At 36.9% G+C, this 17,614-nt stretch overlaps 1 protein-coding gene across 1 annotated transcript; it reads right to left on the bottom strand.

Moving 5' to 3' along the window:
- Nucleotides 1-3,699: 3,699 nt before the first annotated feature.
- ENY2 (ENY2 transcription and export complex 2 subunit) lies at nucleotides 3,700-17,560 on the bottom strand. The gene is made up of 5 exons (XM_020970321.2): nucleotides 17,452-17,560; nucleotides 15,014-15,090; nucleotides 10,194-10,264; nucleotides 7,342-7,416; nucleotides 3,700-3,982 (listed from the first exon to the last, which is right to left on the bottom strand). Exons 2-5 carry the CDS (start codon nucleotides 15,079-15,081, stop codon nucleotides 3,906-3,908), a joined length of 291 nt encoding a protein of 96 aa, XP_020825980.1. The 5' UTR covers nucleotides 15,082-15,090; nucleotides 17,452-17,560; the 3' UTR covers nucleotides 3,700-3,905.
- Nucleotides 17,561-17,614: the final 54 nt, after the last annotated feature.

The raw sequence follows: 17,614 nt of genomic DNA, 5'->3' as shown, positions 1-17,614 counted from the left end.
ATTTTAAAATTATTGGTCTAACTGAAAATCATGATGAAAAAAAGAGCCTGGACAGTATCTTTCAGGAAATCATAAAAGAAAACTGCCCTGTGGACCTAGAACCAGAGGGTAAAATAGCCATATGAAGATCATCTCCTGAAAGAGATCCCAAATTGAAAACACCAAGGAATATAGTAGCCAAATTCCAAAATTACCAGGTCAAAGAGAAAATACAGCAGGCTGTGAGAAAGAAACAATTTAAATATCATGGAACCACAGTCAGGATCACACAGGACCTTGCAGCTTCTACATTAAAAGACCGTAGGGTGTGGAACATGATATTCCATAAGGCAAAGGAGCTTGGATTACAACTAAGCATCAACTACCCAGGGAAAATGAGCATGATCTTTCAGGGAGGAGATGGATATTCAACAAAATAGGGGACTTCCAAACCTTCCTGATAAAAAGACCAGAGCTCAACAGAAAAGTTGATCTTCAAATGCTAGACTCAAGAGAGACATAAAAAGGTAAATGGGACAGAAAGAAACAACATGTTATTAATAAGGGCAAACTGTTTAAATCCCTACAAGAGAAGATGACACTTGTAACCCCCGAGAACTGTATTGTTATTACACTATGTTAAAGGAGTATACATAAAGGGGGTGGGTATAAGTTGACTGGGTAAAATGAATCCAAGTAAGTGGATTAATCTGATCTAAGAAAATGTACTAAAAGAAAAGGAAAGAAGGAGGCAGACAAGGGTAAATTACATCACAGGAAAAGGCACAAAAACCTGTTATAGTGGAGGGAAAGAAGGGAGGGAGATGGGCATTGTTTGAACCTTACTCTCATCAGATTTGGCTCAAGAAGGGAATAACATAATCAGTTAAGGTACTAATATTGATAGACTTAACCCTTCTCAGCAATACAAGGATCTATGACATCTTCAAAGGCCTCATGATGGAAAATGCTATCCATATCCAAAGAAAGAACTATGGAGTTTGAATGCAGATTGAAGCATACTATTTGCTATTTTTTTTCCTTCTGTTGTGTTTTGTTTCCCCTTTCTGGTGGTTCCTCCTATTGGTTCTAATTCTTACAACATCACTAATGTGAAAATATGTTTAATAGTAATGTATATGTAGAGCCTATATCAGATTGTGTGCCATCCTGGGGAGGGAAGCAGTGAAGGAGGGAGAGAAAAATTCAAAACTCAAAAGCTTATGGAAGTGACCGTTGATTAAAAAAAAAGGTAATAAATAAACTGGGATCATTTCACAAGTTGGTTGGTGAGCACCTGTAACAATTCTCTTGAATTGGAATGAGGCCATTCACAGTTATGAAAAAAGCAATATCCAATTACCTACCACTCCTCCAAATCATCTGGTCCTTGCTTTGGCATTACTGGATAAAATGATATATTTACTATATCAAAGCAAAGGGACAATTTGAGTAATTTAGTTTGAACTCCTTTTACTCTAAAATACAGAAGTATATAGGAGTTGTAACTACTGCATTTACTTATGCAATAAATAGGAATCATTTTATAATCAGTTTCTAACACAGCTGACAGTCCAGTGGAAATAACATTAGCTCTGGAGTCAGAGGTTCAGCTATCTCTCCCTGGATACAGTGGCAGGACACATGTCAAGATGACCGGGTGGGATGAATGTTAAAAAAAATAGGGGGGCAGCTAGGTGGCACAGTGTATACAGCACTGGCCCTGGAGTCGGGAGGACCTGAGTTCAAATCCGGCCTCAGATACTTGACACTTCATAGCTGTATGACCCTGGGCAAGAAACAACCCAGATTGCCTCACAAAAAAAAAAGTGGGAATTATTGATTTTTAAAAATTGTCTGGATTTCCCTCATTATAATGAAGAATTCAATTTATGGGGAAAAAAAATTAAAGAGAAAAAAAATCAGCAAAATCAACCAACACATTGGAAAAATCTGACATTTTATACAATGTTCCACACCTGTGGACCCTTACTTCTGGAGAGGAGTAGGAGGAGGGGGCTTCTCATGTCTCTTCTTTGGGGACAGTATTCAGCTTCAATTGTTTTGTGGTGGTTGTTTTTTACATTTACATTGCTGTAGTTATTTTGTATGTTGTTTTCCTGGCGCTGCTTAATTTACTTTTCATCACTTCATAGAAATCCTTTTTCTGCATCTTTGAATTCATCATTTCTTACAGTACAGTAATATTCATTATATTCATGTTCCACAATTTATTTAGTCATCCCCCCTCATTAACAGGCATTTACTGTTTTCAGTTCTTTTATACCACAAGGTGCTGCTGTAAATATTTTACTTTATATGGAGCCTTTTTGCTCATGAACTCCTTAAGAGTGTAAGTCTAGCAATGGAAACTAAGTCAAAGAGAACGGACATTTAGTTACTTTTTGTTTGTCTCTAAGATATCTTCCAGCTCCAATGCCTGAGGAGGGCGGTCTCTTACAGGCCTTACCAATCTGTAAAGGAGACCTGGTGACATTACTTTCCTGCCATCTGAGGTTTAACCTGTCTAGATTGCCAAATTGCCACATCAGCAACAGGTAGTGAATTTCTATACCAAAGACCATCTACCAAACAGAAAAACTATTTTTGGGCTTGTTTCTTGATGTGTCAATCAAAGTGGTTCGACTAGATCAGAATATCTTAACCTTTTTTGTGTCAGACCCCTTTGGCTTCTAGTGAAGCCTAAACTACTGCAGTCTGTTGCCTAGATTCATAACTGACGGAAATGTTAATTTCAGTCAGAAGTTAGTGAAAATAAAGATGCAATTTTTTCCCCATTTGTTCAAAGACCACACTGACCCACATTAAGAACTCCTGGATGAGATGATCTCAAAAGTCCCTTCTAGCTTTGAGATCTTCTAAAACATCTATTTCAGTGGACCTTTTGCCCTCAGCGAGCAACACCCTATCATTATGCTTAATGAGTGAAGAGGTGAGCAAATATCTAAACAATTCTCAGTTATACTTGTACTTTACTCAAAAACAGGGACTTAAGGAATTTTACTTCACTTCTAGAGTATGAAAAGGTAATTTTTCTCCCTTCTTTAGATTAAGAACTTCATACAATTTAGCAGTTATCTTGATAGCTGACAAATCAAAGGTTTATAAAGAGTTCATAAAAAGAATGGCCTATGCTTAAAGGAGTACTTTATAGTACTTTACATATGAAAGCACAGCTCTGAAATGCAGAAATTCCTTAGTAGGGCTTAAGTAGGACTAATTAAAATGTGAGTAATTTTAAAATTTAGTAGAAAGATGTCCTATCATATACTAAATTATTACAAGTTTGTAAATGGAATTCCCTATGGGAGAGTACAACAATTATCAGTTGGTTACTTGTTCTCCAAGAAAAAGCTGCCTTCCTCCTAAGGTGTTGGCTGGGCACATATGGTGCTCTTTCATCTCAAGACTAGGGGTCTAGATGAGACAAAGAATACTCCCAGAATCATCTTCTTTGCCAACTTTCTTACTCCTAATAAAAAGGCCTTAAAGTACAGACCAAGGGAAAAGGACGGGATGCTTGGTCTATAAGCTCTCTGGAGTAGAATCTTATATTTAATTTTTAGTACAGTGCTTAATAAGCATATTTATTATTAAAGACATTTTTATAATAAAAGAGAATACCTGGAGAAAGATGACATTTCTAGTCAATGTTAAAAGTTGGAAAGAGAGAACATAAAATAATATAGTGGAAATATGTCATTTTCAAACATTTACATTTATTTTTATTATTAAAATAATCTTCAGGGAAAAAAAATATCAATACAACACATGGATCATTACCAAAACAGGTAAAATTCATCATACAAAAAAAGGACTAATTTAGAAAATGCACTCCAAATGTATGGCATGTTTTTTATGCATTAAAGAAATCAAAGTACAAGGTGGTAATGTTCCAGACCATCTTAAAGGCTAGCGTGCTGGGCAAGGAAAGTTCTTATTCTTTGTAAAAGTTCCTTCTTCACACTGTCAGGTACAAGTGCTGAAAAGAGTGAAACAAACGGTCAGAAATAAAATGGCATGTGGACACGGACTACTTCCAATTCATATACAGTAAAGTTTGCCATATAATTCATGCCTATGAAAAAGGATTCTACAAAGAAGCCAGGTTAACACCGCAAAAGGAGCTAAAAAAGTCTAGATTAAAAGTATGAAAGACATTAAAATACATCTACCAGAGAGCTGAGACTTCCTCAGCATATGTACAAATTCTCTACCTTAGCAGAGGATCTGAATTACTAAAGGTCATCTTTTTGTGGCCAACCTTCTTGCTGATGCTCTTTTATGGCAACCAAACCAACTTGCAATTCTAGGCTACCCTGTTCATCTCCTTTCCTCTTTCCAGGTTGTTGAATATCCCTGGAAAGACCTGTACTAACAACTCACTTTCTCTGCCCTTAGGTAGATCTATAATGCTACCTGGCAATTCATAACTGAAAAACTTTCACTAATTCATTTCCCTAAAGCCTAGAATATGAAATGTAACCTCTTAGCATTAAGGGCTTTCCAAGATCCACCTTCTTTATTTCAAGTCCATGTTTCAGCCAAATTAGATAACTTGCTGTTCTCTGATATTATCTTGTTTTCTCCTGTCTCTATGTATTTGTAGATGTGATTCCTCATGCCTTGGAGCCTCCTTCCTGGTGTTCACCTGTTAAAACGAGTGCTAGTGATACTTCCTCCAAAACTTTCCTTAAGCCTCTTGGCTAAATCTGGAGTTTTCACTCCTAAAATTTTCTTATAATTCTGTTAGACTCTCTCCTTTGCCTTTGTCACAGTCTACTCTGTCATGCTCATTTGTGTACATAGTGTATTTTTAGACTGAAAACTTAAGGGAAGAAACAATGAAGGACTTTGAAAAATTTTACTGATATCTTTTGTTTTTACATCACATTCATTTCCCTTCCTTCCCAACCCAGTGAGCCTTAATAAAAGATTAAAAAAAAAAAGCTTAACAAAACCAACCAATACAGCATGGTAGTGTAAAGAGTAATGGCTCTGGAGTCAGAAGATGTAGGTTCAAATTTCTCCTAACAATTATTCTCTGTGTAAAATGAGGAGTTTTGAGTTGGTCTCTGAGGTTTCTTTCAGCCTCAAGTCTATGCTCAATCATGTATGACAGCAGAGGATATTCTATACCCATAGCCCCCCACCTCTGTGACGAAAGGAGGGAAGGTGTATTTTTTCATCTCCAAAATCAAGCTTGGTCATTACAATCACACAGCATTGAACTTTTTTTTTCATTCAGTTTACATTGTAGTTCACCACACAGATTATTTTCTTAGTTTCACTCTGTATCTTTTTCCTTATTTTTCCTGAATTTCTCATATTTCTCATTTCTTAAGCACAGTACTATTCCATGAGGTTTATGTACGATAATTTGTTTAGCACCATTTTAAGTGATGGGTACATTGATCTCAATTCTTTGTCATCACAAAAAGTGTTATGAATACTTTGGTATATAAGGGACCCTCCTTTGTGTTTTGATTTCTTTGGTATATATAGACACATATACACACACACATATTACAAGATATATCTTTATCAATAATCTCATGATTTGGAATTATACTAAAACTGACTAAAATGTCTATATTCTTGTACCTTGAGATCCCACTTGTGTGTGTGTGTGTGTGTGTGAAATTAATGCTCTTGTCTTTCTACAGACCGTCCAATATTGACTACTCAAATTTCTGTCCTTCTCTGTCAATTTGCTGAGTGTGAGGTGAAATCATCATTTTAATTCACATTTTTTATTAGATATTTGGAGTAATCTTCTATATGGCTGTTAAAATTCTGCAATTCTCTTTCTGAGGACCGTTTATATTCTCTGACCACTTAATAATTGTGGAAAATCTCTTGGTCATTTATATTAATTTAATCTCTCTTCTCACACACCCGTATACATATTTTACACACACACACACACACACACACACACACACACACACACACACACACATATATATATATATATATATGTATATATATATATATACACACATATATATATACACACATATATATACATATATATATACACACATATATATACACACATATATATACATATATATATATATATATATATATATATATATGTAAAACATGTTCTAATGCTATCTCTTTCTCTGAAATCAAAACTTTATCAAAGATATTTGATAAAGAGATTTTTTTTGGGGGGGGGAAGAGGGTGTCATCTAGACCTACAGTTTTGTCCACATGGGAAACTCCAATATGTACAAACTCCTATAGATCAGCAACTACTTAGCAACTTAAAAGTCACCAAGCCAACTGACTAGGGAATGTCTAAACAAACTGTGGTATATGAATGGAATATTATGGTGCTATAAGAAATGATGATTACAAAGAAAACTCATGAACTTAATAGTGAAGTGGTCTAAAAAACAACACGACTACAAAAAAAAAGAAAAACAACAAAACAACAAAACCATTACATCTGAATGCTATAACTAAGCTTGGCCTTGAAGTAGAAATATGAGAATCAACTTCCCCCTGCATCTTTGCAGGCATGAGGCATTATGGGTGTCAAATATTGTATATAATGCCAGAATTTTTTCAAACTCTTCCATTCCCCCACCCCTTCATCTTCCCTCTTCTTTTTTGTTCTTTATTATAAGGCATAGATCTTTGAAAGGGAGAGGGGGGAGGAATACAGAGGGAAATGCAGGAAATACAAAGACAAAAGACATCAATAAAAATTAATTTTTAAAAAGAATCTCCAGTGGAATTGATAAATTAAGTAATCTTACTCATGATCACACAACCATTATGTTACTAAAGGTAACATTCGAACTTGGTCGTCCTAATTCCAAGACAGGCTGCCTCTGAGTCTTAAGGGCTCTGTGACTGCTTAAACATCACAAATAATTTACGCCACACACAAAAGCATAAATGCTATCATGGTATTAACTTCAAGAGAACAACATGACAAGATTTTGGAGATCACTGCTCTCCCATGGCTCCAGAGTTCAGATCAATTAATATTTCTTTCCTTTGAAACTTCTGGGTAAACAAAGCATCAGAGAAGGAGCTATGGATGAGGCCACACTTGCAAACTTTGCAGTCTAGCAGACTGTCATGTAGAATATACAACTGGTCAATTCTTGTCACATTTGGACATGATATAAATCAGGGGCTTGGAATAGACATAGTAAGCAAGGAAAGATATCCCAGAATAATGGCTTAAGAAATGAAGATAGACTGTTTAAGTGTCAAATAATCAATCTAGTCTATTAGACTTACAGTTAATCCAGAGTATTTACTTCTACAGAATTTAGATTCCTAAAAGGAGACTATTTCAAACAACTCATTTCTTACCTCTGCCTTTTGGAGTTATCTCTGCCACCAAGTCATCAACTGTAACGTGTTCTAATCCTTTTTCTTTAATCACATCTTTAAAAGTCCAAAGCAAAACACAAATACCAAAATTTTTAAAAGCCATATAATTAATTATAAGACTATATATTTTGTTGGACTAGACATTGTGATTCATATCAGGGAAAACACAATGGATATAATGCAACCGTGCAAATAAATTTTAAATGTTTACGAGTTCATAAAAAAAGCCTATCCCCTTGTAAAATATATAACTTATACATTTAACAAATACTAATCATAAAGCCCCAAATTAATAAAGTTACCATTTTATTATGATACTTAAATCCAGCATTTGTGAGGAGCTGGAATCTTCTCTCCAGTAAACAGCTTGTCTTAGCATAATCTCAGGTTAGTTCTCAAATACGAGGAAACCAAAATTTATTTTGTCTATGCTTAATTCACTTGGTTTGGCCAAAGTTAACATGTGGTATAACCACTCTGTTGTTAGCCCTGTGTTCCACTTTGGGCTGAAACGGCATTTGCCTACCCAACGTACCTTTAAATGTTGCTTGCTGCCTCTTAGAAGGAATGTACAGAAGGAAAAGGGAAGAAAAAAGAATAAAAACATGTACGTGCACCTACAGTGCCAGGTGCTGACCTAAACCACTTCTCATTTGATAATAAAAAGTAGTTAATGTGCAAGAGTGGGAGGGTAGGGGCAGCTAGGTGGTGCAGTGGACAGAGCACCGGCCCTACAGTCAGGAGGACCTGAATTCAAATCCAACCTCAGACCAAACACTTGACACTTACTAGCTGTGTGACCCTGGGCAAGTTACTTAACCTCAATTTCCTTTAAAAAAAAAAAGAGTGGGAGGGTACATGAGTAGGAGGATTAAAAAATAAGACACACTTGGCTATAGGCCATTCTAGATATATTAAAGCCCATAAGATACTGATATGCTACACAAAATACCTCCAAAAATTAGCATACTTATATACATACGTATCATTACAGGTTTCAGTGCCAACACTTCAAGTGAAGAGAATGAAGTGAATGACACAGCATACCCTATTAATGTGATCATAATGTGTGCAGGGGACATACCAAAAGGTCTTTATTATTGGGTGAGACTATATTGTAATGAGAGGCTGCCATGATGTAGTGCATGAAAACCTGGCTTCAAGTGGCATCCTGGATACACAGTAGTTCTGTGACCCTGGGCAAGTTATTTAATCCCTACTGCTTTAAATCAGTGGTGTCAAACCCAAATAGAAACGGATCCTTGCAGGCACACGTTGAATTAGAAAGCCACAAATTAGCATCATCTATGTTGTATTTTTATTTAATTTGTCAAACATTCTGAAATTACATTTTAATTTGCTTTGGGCCTCCCTGGGGAATTCTGCTGCCAGTACCCCTGAGTTTGACACCTCTGTTCTAGACTATTCGTTGCAGAGAACATGCTAACCTACAGCTGGTATAGGGAGTTTCCTTCTCCAGGCATTCTATCAATGATATCACAGGTACAGTCATTATCCCTATCCTATATTATGGGTTTTTTTGTTTGGTTGGGTTTTTTGGGTAACCAAATCTCATTCAAATTTTCATGCCTGGAACTATCTTCCACCTCATCTCTGCCTCTTGCTTCCTGGGCTTCCTTCAAGTCTCAGCCAAAGTCCCGCCTTCTGTAAAAAACCTTTCTCAGGCTTCCTTAATCTTAGTGCCTTTCCTAGGGGATTACCTCCAATCTATCCTGTCTTTATCTTGCTTTTACATAGCTGTTTGCATGTTGTCTCCCTCATTACAGTGTGAGCTCTCTGAGAGCAGAGACTGTTTATTTTCCTTTTTTTGTATCCCCAGGGCCTTAGCATAGTGCCTGGTACAGTGTAGGATCTTAATAAATGCTTCTTGATTTGACTTTGCTGAAAGGAATCCAAGGAGCACACAAAATGCTAATTTCCTGTTTCATATCTCTTATCTTTCAAGGTTTAGCTCAGGTGCTGCCTCTCTATGAAGACCTCTCTGATCCCTCTGTTGTTAACTCCTTAAATGACTTTCTTTCTTACTCATTTCTGTACATGCTGTAGTCCCTCCAATAAAGCATAATTAACTTAAAGGCAGAGACTTTTGTCTTTGTGATCACAGTGAGAGGTCACAGCTCTGCCTGAATTAAATATTTAGGCATTTCTAGTCCCCAGCAGGTTGACTTACACATAGCAGATACTTAATGAGTATAGGACCTATTGCAAATGATAAAAACTTGAATTGTAATAAATGACCAATCTACTTATTTCATATAGAACTGTTCTCTAAAAGAATTTTTATGTACTACATAACAAAATTCTTATGTTACGTATAAATAATCTGTTAGCTTCAAGAAGCTATGAAACATTTTGTAAATAAAAATGATGAAACTTATCCATTAGATACCCCAAGTCTAGTAGTATGAGCAGTCTTAAGAACCCTTTATATACAGAGAAATCCATTTTGTATATAAGTGAAGATTTTAGGTGAGAACATGATATCTGTTAATCTTTTGTACCATATTAAGTGTCTTATAAGGTTACTTTTAATGTCCTAACTTTCATAGTAAGAACATTTTTCTGAGTTTCTCTTGGAAAATAAGAACTATTTAGGAATGAAAAATCTCACTAGTAGCATTTCTTTGTCTTCTCAATCTGTAGAGAGGGATTGAGAGAGATCTGAGCATTATCAAGTTCCAATCTGCATTCATTTAAAAATAATCAGATAAGGACAAATTATCAAGTATCTCTCTAATAGCCAAAAAAATCAACAGACCTTGGTATAGAAAGACTAGCTTAGATTTCTGACCAAATTAAACACTGATTACCTTTACAATGAGCTTTTAATTGATCTTTCCAACCACATTCAATTAATTTAGCTCTTAGCAACTCTTTAAGTCTGAAAAAAAAAAAAAGAATGTTAAACATTCGCAGTATAGAGTGTTTTAATACAGATTTCATTTGTGAATCTTAGATTTTCCTTCTTTCATGACCACAAGTTCAAACCTCTTCCTTAGTAATCAACTCTGTTGATTAGCTCCACCTACCTTCTCCAAACCAAAGGATTATATAACTCCTATGGATCACACTGTGTTATGGTACATGAAGTTATAGTTCATTTCACATAGTCAAAGAAAGTCTGCTGAATTAAATGGTCACTTTTAAGGATGAGGGAGCTAGGTGGAACAGTGGATAGTGTGCTGAGCTTGGAATCAGGAAGACCTGAGTTCAAATATAACTTCCCAATCACCCCCTGACGTAAAAGTATTACATGAAATGTTTTCATTTTATGGAAGAACAAACTAAAGTTCAGAGAATAAGGTGAGATTTGAACTCAGGTTATACTATACTCCAAATCTATGCTATCAAAATATTGGCTGAACCTTGGTCTATTGATAAATACAGAAATTCTTCTGGAAATTAAAATATTCTCAATTTTTCTTAGTTACAAATGACCTTAATCAAGGAAGAAAAGCTACCTAAAACATACCCAGAGTCCAATTCATTAAATTTGTTAACTCCTTCTTTCCTGCTACCACCTAAAACTTTATATGCTTACCTTTCTAGCCTCAGTACATTTACTCCCTTTAGTATATTCTATCATCCAACCAAATGGACCTCCTTGATATTCCTCAGACACAACTGTCCATTTCCCATCTCCATGTCTTTGCTGTGGCTATCTCCCTGTTCATCTTCACCTCTTAGAATTCCTTGTTTACTTTAAGAGTCAATTCAAGCATTACCTTCTACGTGAAGCCTTTCCCGATCTTCCCTGACCACCTTACATTTATATATACCTTAAATAAGTATACACTTATATATGTATATAATTTTCCCCAGTAAAATATAAGCTCACTGAGGTTGAAGTATGTTTGATTTTTCTCTTTGAATCTCCAGCATCCACTGGCACTGCCTGGTACGTAGTAAGTGCTTAATGAATGCTTGGTGAGTTTTGAAATAATTAAGAGATCATGTAATCAAGTTTCCCATTTTTGCATTATGACAAAATCTAAGTCTCACTGAGGTTAAATGACCCTGCCAGTCTGTGGCAGAACTGTCCCTGCATATACTGTATTGCGTAAGCCTCATGCCTAGAAGATTCGCAAGAGTACGCTCGCTCTCTGACTCCAGAATCCTTAACTGCCTTCAAGGTGCTAACTACTATACAAAAGCCCTTTCAAAGAGGACTCCCAGGCTAGCACCCATCTCTTCATTTCCACTAGCTACACTGCTGTGGTGGACTGGACTTCCATTACGCCCCTAGGAAATTCGTCATCCTGGGAGATTTTATCAACCTTGGTACCCATACCCCATCAGTACCTTCAGTACCCTCTGCCCCTCTGATTTAGGGTTAGAGGGAGGAGCACAGAACTCATCCTAAAACTCCCATTTAAAGAGGACTTCCAGGACAGCCATCTCTTTATTTCTTAACAGTTGAATTCCTGATTCCATCTCTCCTCTACTCTCCTCCCTCCTCATTTCCCCCGTTAGCTTCCTTTTGTGTGCTGCCTTTCCCCGTTAGATTGTAAGCTCCTTGGGGACAAGGACTATTTTTATTTTCTGTATTTGTAAAATCCCTGGTGCTTATAAGGCACAGTGTTTGGCACATCAGGATGTTTATTAAATGTTTACTAAATGACAAGGCTTTTCTCTATACCTTCTATTGCTAATGTTCCCTGATGCCTTACCAAAATTTTGTGCACATTTTATATTGATTCATGTTTTGAATCCCTTGTGCCTTGTACACAGTAAGTGATGAATCAATATTTCAACTGGATAGACCAGATTTCTTAATTCCTTGTCCAGTGTCCTATGTATGTTACATTAATTGGTGATGTTTCCTTCTTTGTCACCTCAAACTCATAAGGTAGCATGCCATAATGGAAAGAGCACCTAAATGGAAATGGATCTATGTTCTACTTCCAGATCAACAACTAAGTAGACTTAACCTTTCTGGGCCTCTAGTTTTTTTTTTTAATCTACAAAATGAAGAAGTGGACTAGATGTCTAATAATTCTTTCCAATCTTTTATTATTTTATTCCTTAGCTTTTCTTCCCAACTACCCTCTTCAATAGACAAACTTAAGTCTGATAATGCTCCTAGATGGAGCTTAATGAATTAAGAACCGAAAGCTTTGGCAGAGGCAGAGATCTAGAAGTTGCATTAAAACGAGAGTAAAAAAACACCCTTTGGAAATTGTACTTTGCTACAGCTTCTCTTAGTGAAATAATTTTCTCAAGAAATCGGAAACAGATAAAAGACAGGCACTGACACACAATAAACATTTCTTTTAAGGAAATTTAACAAACATAAATCAGTCACTATAACAAAGCCCATAAAGGACCTCAAGAAAAAGTAAATACTTTTTCTCCTTGTCAAGCAGACACAGGACAGCACTACTTTAAAATACAAATGCACTTCTAAAAGCCTATGGAAAGGATGATGGATGATTTTGATTACTTATCTTATCACTTCATAAAACACTGACAATGAATGGAAGGCAAAATTTACAGAAAGCTTGGTAGAGACTTAATTAAGCTAGGACATCTAGAAAAAACAATGAAAAAGGAAACTGGATGAAGAAAAATGGGGGGGAAAGCTATCAATATTTCTGTAACAAACTTTTTTCCATCAATAAGTATTGATGATCATATCTGGATGCTAACACTGCAGTCTCCCATATATATTACACGAGGAAAGAGATAGGATGCTAAAGAAAACAAAAGTGGGAAGAGTTGCTGGACTAGATTAAGTACAGAAAGAACAAGGGGCTGTGAAAACAATATAACTTAGGATCCTGAGGGAATCCATTAATCAACAAGCATTCATTAAGTGCCTACTATGTGCCAGGCACTGTATTAGGGCAAGGGGATACAACAAGAATAAAATGGTCCCTGCCCTGAAGAAGCTTACATTCTATCCAAGGAAACAATCAGACGAATATCTAAGTACGTACAGAATAAATAAAAAACAGCACTTGGGGCTTGTGGGGTAGTTCTGCAAAGGCTTCTTGCAGCATTTGAACTGATTTTTGATGTGAATTATGGATTCAATAAGGTGGAGAGGAGAAAAGATTGAATCTTAGGCAAGAAGGGACTGCCTATACAAAGGGGGAAAAACAGTAGTGCTATCTGTGAGGAAAAGCAAGTTCAGTTTGGTACAACTACTAAGTATATGAGAAAGGAAGATACATCCTAGCAAAAGGTGTTTGTCACTGTAATGGAGACTGACACATAAAAGAGGGATTTCTTACAGATGGTGAGATACTTCTGATACAGGGGAGTTTTTTCTTTTTTCTTTTTTTTGATGATATGTATTGATTGCATCCTATATGAGATTCACAATCACCCAGGAGTTTGACATATTTACAAAGGTAAAACCAAATGGATGAAGAATGTTTATGGTCTAGTAGTGAATGGAGAAGCAAAGAGGTGATCCATCAGTATATATCTAACAGATATTGCAGACAGATAATGAATGAATGAATAAAGCACTTATTAAGTAAGCATTTACTACATGCCAAGCACTGAGAATAAAAATAGAAAAGTAAGACAGTCCCTGATCTCAAGAAGCCCATATCCTAATGAGATAGACAACACATTTTGGAAGAAATCAACTGCAGGTCAAATGGAAAATTCCCATGGTCTTTAAAGTGAATTGACAAAGCAGATAGTAATGCCTCTTCTTTAATGTCATTAGTTAATGTCACTATTCTCAGGGTTCAGTGTCCTAGGCTGTTGCTATTAAATGGCTCGGAGAGGAAATAGTGGTCAAGATGGTAGAGGTGTCTTGACTTGCCCGGTACAAGCTGCAGCCTCCTATTTCTCCCTCAGGGTGCCCTGCCTGCCCTTGAATGGCAACTTATTGACAGCTGGTGGGGATGGCTAACCCGTTCTCCACAGGAGTTGTTTTCCTTGATAATGGCTGTGAGGGCTGGGCTAGAAGCTGCTAGTTTGGGTTTGGGAGGAAGGGAGGGGTGACACAGGACTACCACTTCAAGAGCTATTGTGCCTATGCAGTAGGCCTAGAACTGAGTATCTAGAAAAGAATGGGGTGGGGTGTGATACTATGTGGTTGTGAGTCATGGAAGAATTTTCAGGAATCAAAATTCTGGTTCACCCAAAGGAAAAGGGAGAAACACATGGTGGTTATGTGTAGGCTGTAATATGTAACCCACATAGAATTTTATATGAGAAACAGTATAAAATACATCAGAGAGAAGTATGATCAGAAAAGGACTGACTCAGGTCATGTTTCAAAAATGAGGGATAAGCAATGGACAGCCTTTACTTACCACCACTGGTAACCAGGTAATAGTAAGAGAAGGCTCCCAGCATACTGCTTGGGCTCCTTGTAGGAATTTTATAGAAGGAGTGGACAAGAGTAGTACAAGATAAGGTATGGATGTGTTCTGATCTATAGCACCAGAAGGAGTATTTATATTTGATAAGATCCACCCAGGTATTGAAGTAAGATATCTTTAATTAAGTTCCCTTTACAAAAATTAAAAATGAAGTTCATAATTCAATTTTCTACAAACCATTCACATGTGGCCTGCTACTATCCTTGATGATATAAACATTTCTAAAGATTTATGTGTTATAGTAATATAAAAGTGCTTGACCAGTCAAGCAAAATATTACTTACCGTTCTCGTTCACCAGTTTCTATCAGTTTCTGGTTAATAGTTGCTCTCATCTGTGCGTCCTTGTTCATTTTGCCAATCTACATTTAAAAAAAAAAGTATGTTTTTATTTTACAAATCCATTAGGCAGGATCACATCTATTTCATATTTTGCCCACTGCTTGGAATGCTGTTTTAAAGACGATTTTCAACAGTATTTACTTGCAGAATCCCAGGAAGTAACACAGTGATAAACTTTTTAATCTCATCCAAACACTATTTTTTAATCTTTGGTTAACAATTTCAATTCTCGTACTTACATTGTACATTCCATGTTGATATCATAAAGCCAAAGGAAATACTAACCAATCAGCTTACACACAAGAGTGAGGCACCATGCCTGACAGCCAGTGGATTCTGCCAATTTCAGCTAATCACTTCTGGGAGATGTATAAATTACTTTTCTAGCCTAGGTCCTACTTTGACAACAGGGAAGTATATGAAAAAAATTAACTTCAAATTGTGTCCAAATTTTTGAATCTACCTAGAAATCATTTAAAGAATTATCACAGTTGCTGGAAAATTAAATTCAACAAATATAGAAGACTAGTTTAGTGGAAGGACTACTGGATTAGAAATCAAAGGACCTGTATTCAAATTCCAGCTTTGCCACTTAACCTGATGGGATAGTAGAAGTCAGTCATTTAACCTCTGTCTCTTCATCTGTACAACTAAGGAGTTGGGTTCAATGACATTTGAGCTCTCTTCTACATCTAAATCCAAGATACCCTCATATTAGATACTGGGGATACAAAGGCAAAAACTTAACAACCCCACAATTCAAGAAGCAGATAATCTACACTAAGGAAGTATAGTAGAACACACATTTAAACTGAGGAGGTAATTTGAGAAGTATTAACATCTAAAGATATCAGGGAAGGTTAATTACATTTTTAAAGCCATTTTAATATCAATTATACTATTTCTCTACACCTTCTACTTTGTGGTCCTTGTAGATTTTGGATGAAATTTCCTTCTGTTGTACTCAAATGGACTTCCACTAATGAAATGGTTTTTATTTTATCAAGTGGTTATACAGATGTTTCTTCCTGTGTCAGTTTACTGATAAGAAAAACACACAAAAATCCCAACAATTTGTTCCTTTTAAAAGGTTGCAGGACTATGTATAGAGAGAGGTGAGAGGACAGATTTAGATTTCACTTTAAAAATAAGCTGCCTGGCCTAGAGGAAGGCATTTAAAAAAAAACACCACCACCTGCAGAATGACAATAAATGCACTTAAAAAATACCTTTGCTAACTAACAAAATGAAGACACTATTTCTGATCATAGTTCTCATTCTTTTGGAAAATTTTCCAATACAATATATCTAAAATGATAAAAAAAAAATATGAAGCCATAAACCAGAGGATCTTGGCCATTTTTGTGTCATGGTTCCTTGGGTAGTCCAGTGAAAATGCATACAACCTATATCTACATGCTGAAGGCATTCTAAGCAAAGTTTCTGTAGAAAATTTTGGATTGGACTGAATGCTGTTTTCTCTTTAGTGAGAAACAGCTAGACTGAAACAGTGGGAAAAACACTAGCTTCAAACCTGGCTTTGCCACTTATATGCTCTTTGTGTCCCTGAGCAAACAACTTCATGTCTCTACACTTCAATTTCTTTATCTGTAAGAAGAGGAAGAACCCTCTGATCTGTAGACAGCTCTGAACACCCATATTCTTGGATCTACTGGTTTGCTGAGTTAAAACAGTGCAGGATTTCCGACACCGTAGCTCTATGTTTTGAAGGGCTGGGCAGGACAAGCAAAGACATTTATGCTTCCCAGGGGTCGGAGGTTAGCATGGGGGAATGTCTGTAAAGTCACAATATGAGGACGTAAAGTGACCTTAGATCAAGTCATGATGCATTAATTAATAGCCTAGCTACGTGCCACGCATTGTGCTAAGCCCTGCAAATCACCAAGTAATCATCTGATTTCCTTTCACTCCATTCTGGTTTTAACCTAGCCCAACCAGCTCCCTTTACACATGTTCCTTTTTCACTTGAAAGCTCCCCAGTCCAGTGAAGAGTTGACAGTTTCAGAACAGCCCGCGGGGCTGGTCTGTACCAGCCCCCTCATCCTGAAAGCTTAGCCCCGAAATGCTGGTGCAGGAGAAAGAAGAAATTTGGGGCTTCAGAGGATATGAAGTATTGGGGTCGGCATGACAAAGAAATTCAACAAGGAATTGGCTCCGGGCCCACCTCCCTTTCTCAAGCTCCAGCAGTAACACCACCGGCATAGGGTATGGCCGTTCAGCCGGGGGGACAAGGTAGCTCGGGGGTCCCTCTCTTGGTTGGTCCCAGGCCCTCGGCGGGGGGGGAAAGAATGTGCAACATCCTTCCCTATCTCTGTGGAAATAAGGAGGAGATAACCGAATCTAAGTAAACCGCGACCCACCTTACTCTTGCCCGCTTCAGACCTTTCTCGACAAACAACGACCTATACCAGCTGCTAGAGGAAGCGAGAAGAAATGTTTCCGGGGCATAGAGGGTCCTAAGAAACCTCACAGCACTCACGTGGCCGGCTTTCTATTTGCTTAGCCTTCCGGGTGAACGAGTCA

The sequence above is a fragment of the Phascolarctos cinereus genome, unplaced genomic scaffold, assembly GCF_003287225.1.
Source record: "Phascolarctos cinereus isolate Bilbo 61053 unplaced genomic scaffold, phaCin_HiC Scaffold_4;HRSCAF=312, whole genome shotgun sequence".
Classification (NCBI taxonomy): domain Eukaryota; kingdom Metazoa; phylum Chordata; class Mammalia; order Diprotodontia; family Phascolarctidae; genus Phascolarctos; species Phascolarctos cinereus.
This window is presented reverse-complemented; position numbering and strand designations above follow the sequence as displayed.